The sequence below is a fragment of the Aegilops tauschii genome, chromosome 7, assembly GCF_002575655.3.
Source record: "Aegilops tauschii subsp. strangulata cultivar AL8/78 chromosome 7, Aet v6.0, whole genome shotgun sequence".
NCBI lineage: Eukaryota > Viridiplantae > Streptophyta > Magnoliopsida > Poales > Poaceae > Aegilops > Aegilops tauschii.
The window spans coordinates 444,124,684-444,129,626 of NC_053041.3; the positions used below are offsets into that span (position 1 = coordinate 444,124,684).

Consider the following 4,943-nt stretch of genomic DNA (forward strand, 5'->3'; position numbering starts at 1 on the left):
GCTTGAATGATTGCTAATATTTCCGCATGCTCAATCCAATTTAAATTTACAGTATTTTTCTTTCCCAATATTGGACAAAACGTGGGAAGCCAAAACCTTAGGGAGAATACAATCATTTTTTGCTAGCCAACTTTTTGCTTGTGGTTGGCTTAGGCTCAAACCACACACCAATAAATCATAGAATCTTTCTTTTTAAAAGTTCAGGTGTATGCAACAAATGTTTTAAGCAGTTCCTCAGTTGATGCATGCATGTTTCAAGCAACTGGGAATACAATCATACATCACTAGATCATTAAAGTACAATCACATGACAGACATTTAGGAATCACAGGACACAGACCAGGCACAGGAGAATGATCATCATGTGATTTCCAGCAGGCTTCACGTGCTGTCCTTGATAACACCAACCACCCCAAAGAATATTGAGCATGTTACAACAAAGTGGCTGAAAAAAGCGAAAAGGTGCAAACACAAACTGTAAAGAGAGAAAAGGAAATCGGCAACCGCATTTCTTCAATATACACCTGAATCACATGATCCTGTTGCCAACTATTCACTTCAGCTGAAGAGATTAGGGATGCAGGCTCCCGAGTCGGGGTTCTGCTGCTCCTTCCAGATGCGGCCAGTCACCCGCAGTTTCAGCTCTTTCCTCTCCCCGCCGGAGAAGAAGAGTGCCATGTTCCGCTGGATTATGAGGCCATCATGGCTGTCACGCACTTTGCGGTGACTGTCCCGGATGCTCCGGGGTGTGCCCTCCCATATCATCTTCCTGCCATTGGCACCCACCTCAAGGCTATAGCTGTAGTTCCTTGCGTCATTCTCGTCGCCCATGAAGCGGAGGAATGCCATGTAGACTGGCGCCATTCCGAGCTGGAAGGCCTCAAAATGCAAGCAGAAATACTGCCCGAAACAATGGAAAACCTAGAGATGAAGGCATTGTGTCAGATAGGAATCACTTGATTCACATGTTTAAGGTAAATGAACAGAAAAAGAAACAGGGACAGGCAGATGTATCAAGTAGCTAGCACTAGGGGGAAAGCTATCATCTTTCTTTTGAGTAGTTGGAAACGTTCTGAAAGACTGTTCAGTATTCTAGGACCAACAAAAGTTTCTTTATGATATTATAAATGAAGGATGATGGAAGCACGATCAAGGTACAGCAAGATAGCAATCTAGTGGTATTGTAAATCTTTTCTCCAAAATACAGGTGGACATAAGATATCAAGTAAATGCAATAGGCAAGTGTACAAGCCTAGAGATGAAAAGGTTGTGAACACTTACAGTTAGCATCCAAGTTGCATTTTCAACTTCTCTGGGGTTTGACTTGACATAACGATGGTTGAATGTGCACCCAGAATGCATGTCAACCTTATGGTCATCTCTCAGATGTGAAACAAGGAAAGGAATGTCCCCGACAACGGAGCATTCAGATCCCGCATAAGGGCAGCTGTATGGCCTAAAATTGCACTGCGACTCATGCTTGAGCTTGCTATAGTATGGGAAGATCTCTGGACAACCTAGTGAGTAGTATTTGCACGGTAGCTCAAGTGATTCAGCCACCTTTTCCAATGCCAAACACCTGATGTCGCCCAGCTCTTGTCGACAGGTAGGGCAGCGGTTGTGCACCCGAGCTTTGCAGGTAGAACAAAGGGTATGCCCATTTTGGCACTGTAAAAATAACAAGATGTTATTTTGTTGTCACTGTCAACTTAAATTGTCAAACTTTTGGACGTACAGAGATAGATAGCCATAGAAACAAAAACCTGAAATGCATAATCCAGACAAATAAATCAAAACAGAATGGAAGGTACATAAGCTAGTTAGGCAACAAGTAACTAGATAGTATAGACCTAGAGCAAGACTAGGTAGTAGGTACCAGTACAGTATATAAGATCCACAAACATGTTCAAACTAACAAATATCAATTATGCGTAAGCATATTTGTACTGATGTATTGGTATTGTTTAACAGTATAATGTTGCTACAGATATTGCATTCGTTCTCGCCACAATAATTTACTTAAAAAGGACTAGGTTTACTCAAGTCAAATATAAAATTTAATGTTAACTACACATTGGAAAAGAAATCCCTTCTAGAAGGCTATTATAAGAATATGCAGCCCATCTGGAAGGCACATCCTATTGAACTGTGAATCTTGTCCTATAGTATAAAGAGGGAAGTACACTGCCTACACACAGCCAGCATGAATATCTATTCAGGATGCATTAGCAGAAATTTTGAGGCTTCATGTAATATTTATACTAACAAAACACTTCACATGTTCAAGACATGCAAAAATAAATCATGCATTCCATATGATTCCATTACATGGGAAAGACACATAAGCATACCCATAAAAAGGGGGCACAAAAGGACTGAATACAAAATTTCAAAACCTTTAGCATTGGTAAAAACAGATGCACAGGTACAAGAGGACTTATTGATGGAAGACATCACATATAGGAAGACTGTTAATATATCCTCCACATAAAGAAAAATGAGGTAACCTTGGGAAGTAGGCTATCAAATATAAACAAAAGCTTGTTCACCAAACATAAAAGATGTTTAGTGCCTAGTCTGGTATGTTCACAAAAGCTTGTTCATCTGGATTGATGCAGCTATGAAGGGCCTACACAATTAATTATCAGTCACAAAAGAACAGCCAACATATCATCATGTCTATCATGATATTTTTGTAAGCCGGTGAAGTATTCAAGAAGATGTTAGTGTAACTCAGGCTAGTCCTGACGAAAGAATTGGTTTCCACACTTGAATAAATTTCAAAGATTAGGTCTCATGGTTCAGTAGTTGAGCAACTTCTGTGATACTTGACCAGCATGTGTGGGTAAGGTATACGATAGATAATAAAATCAAGTACAGAAGCATCCCAGCCCTCAACACATAGGTTGTTTAGGTATACTCAAAGTATCATTAAATATGTGCTTACTCATTCACCAAAACCATATATAACTGATGAACACCCGGCATGTTATTCTAATGTATTTTAGTATGCATCATGACCAAGTGCATAAATTATGTGACATAAATATTTTCAGTCATAATCTTCATTGTCCCTATATGCTCATCAGTCACCAAGAGACAAGAAATAATTGCTTTCGAAAATGATCGGTTACACACATTCTATTTGATAAATATTCGCTACACTTTTAACTTGAATAACGTGGTTAGCAAGGACATCGGTCGATAAAGCTATAGTTTTTTCTCTAAACTGTGTTGAAGAATGGATTAAGAGATGGGTGGAGTTTAACAAACATTCTGCCAACCAAACATAAGAAAAACGAAAGAACACTGCCTCCTGATTTTAAAGAAAAACAAGAATAGTACGGTTTACATGAGAATGTATGTTCTTTCTCCAACATACAATGTATTCTTTTCTGTTAACTAGTGGCAAAGCATGGTACAGTTCAAATGCCCCAAGGGCCTAACTAAACATTATAATCTCCTTTTCAAGCATTGCAGTACTCAGTTAATGAAGAATCTAAAATTGTCAGAACCCAAAACCTTCATAAACTATTGAAGAATCTAAACTACATCCTGATTATAACACTCTGCCTCCAACTCTCAGGCCAAGAATGATCGTGCAATCATATATATCACATTTAAAATCCCTCCTGCAATTGGTATGTTAAGTCCCGATAACACCGTTTCTTCACAGCGTTAATTTTCCACTTGGGACGCAAAATTTCAACGGGAATTCTCCTTATCAAGATTGATTGTGATGTACTACCGTCTTAGTCATGAAATTTCAGTTCTTGCGTGACTTGAATGTGCCTAGAACGCAAACAATGAAGTATATGACATCCGCAAAACATGAGGTTGCAGCCAAAGAAACCCAAACAAGCAACCAAGATCCCGCCTTCCCTGCGTCGGAGATCAAACACGCCGCGCAAATTCCAAGGACCGGACCAAGATCCCGGAGGCAATCAAGAAAAAAGAGACAATCCAAGGGCACGGACCGAGGCGCTGACCTGGTGGATCGGGGGGTACATGGAGTTGGTGCAGACGGGGCACTCGAGGAGCTCGTGGACGCTCGTGGCCGGCGGGATCAGCGGTCCGGCGATCCCCCCGGCCGCACCGGCGCCGGACGCGCCACCGACGCCGCCGGGGACCACCCCGATGCTGGCCGCCGCGATGGCCGCCGCCGAGGCCTTGAGGAAGGGGCGGGGCAGGTTGGAGGACATGGCGTCGTCGTCCTCCATGCCGTCCGACGACGACACGCACTCGATGCTGTCGATCATGTCCATGGCCGTGGCGGCGCGGCCGGATCCCGGCCGAATCGCGGGGATGGGGACCGCGGGCCGCCTCGGCTCCGCAGCTCCGCTCTGCCCCTCTGCGTACTGCAGCCGAGTTCTTGGAGAAATGGATTCTTCGAGAACTCGAGGTCGCGGGGGAGGGTCGATGGATTTGGTTCCTCCTGGTCTGGTCGTTTCTTGGTCTCCTTTCTTGTTCTTCTTTCCTGGCGTGTCCGCCCTTTTTCCCCTTCTTGGTAACGTCTAGGGCAGGGCAGGGTACATAAAAATGGCAGCAGCGCAGCAGGATGGTGCAGTTTGCACTGCGTCGCGGTTCAGCGGTTCAAAACTCAAAAGAGCGAAGAGACAGTTTATGTAGAGTATGTAGTCTGTAGGGTAGTATACTGTACAGGTTCTCTTTGATTCACAGGATTTTGAAAACGTAGAAAAAACATAGGATCGGAGTAGTAATGCCCATTTAAATCATATAGAATTAGCAATAAGTGTTTGATGCCATAGAAAAACAAAGAAATTATAAAAAAGGTTGGAGCGGACGTTAAATTTCCTATGAAATGTGATACAAAAGATTCTATATGAAAAATTCCTATGAGATCCAATCCTATGAGTCAAAGAACCAACATAGAAAAAAATTCTAAGGATTTCGATCTTCCAAAAATCTTATAGATTTCCTTT

At 42.4% G+C, this 4,943-nt stretch overlaps 1 protein-coding gene across 1 annotated transcript; it reads right to left on the reverse strand.

The window, feature by feature from the left end:
* Positions 1-252: 252 nt before the first annotated feature.
* LOC109735998 (E3 ubiquitin-protein ligase SINAT5) lies at positions 253-4,595 on the reverse strand. The gene is made up of 3 exons (XM_020295208.4): positions 3,990-4,595; positions 1,282-1,668; positions 253-921 (listed from the first exon to the last, which is right to left on the reverse strand). The coding sequence occupies exons 1-3, from the start codon at positions 4,263-4,265 to the stop codon at positions 559-561; spliced, it is 1,026 nt and encodes a 341-aa protein (XP_020150797.1). The 5' UTR covers positions 4,266-4,595; the 3' UTR covers positions 253-558.
* Between the last annotated feature and the right edge of the window lie 348 nt (positions 4,596-4,943).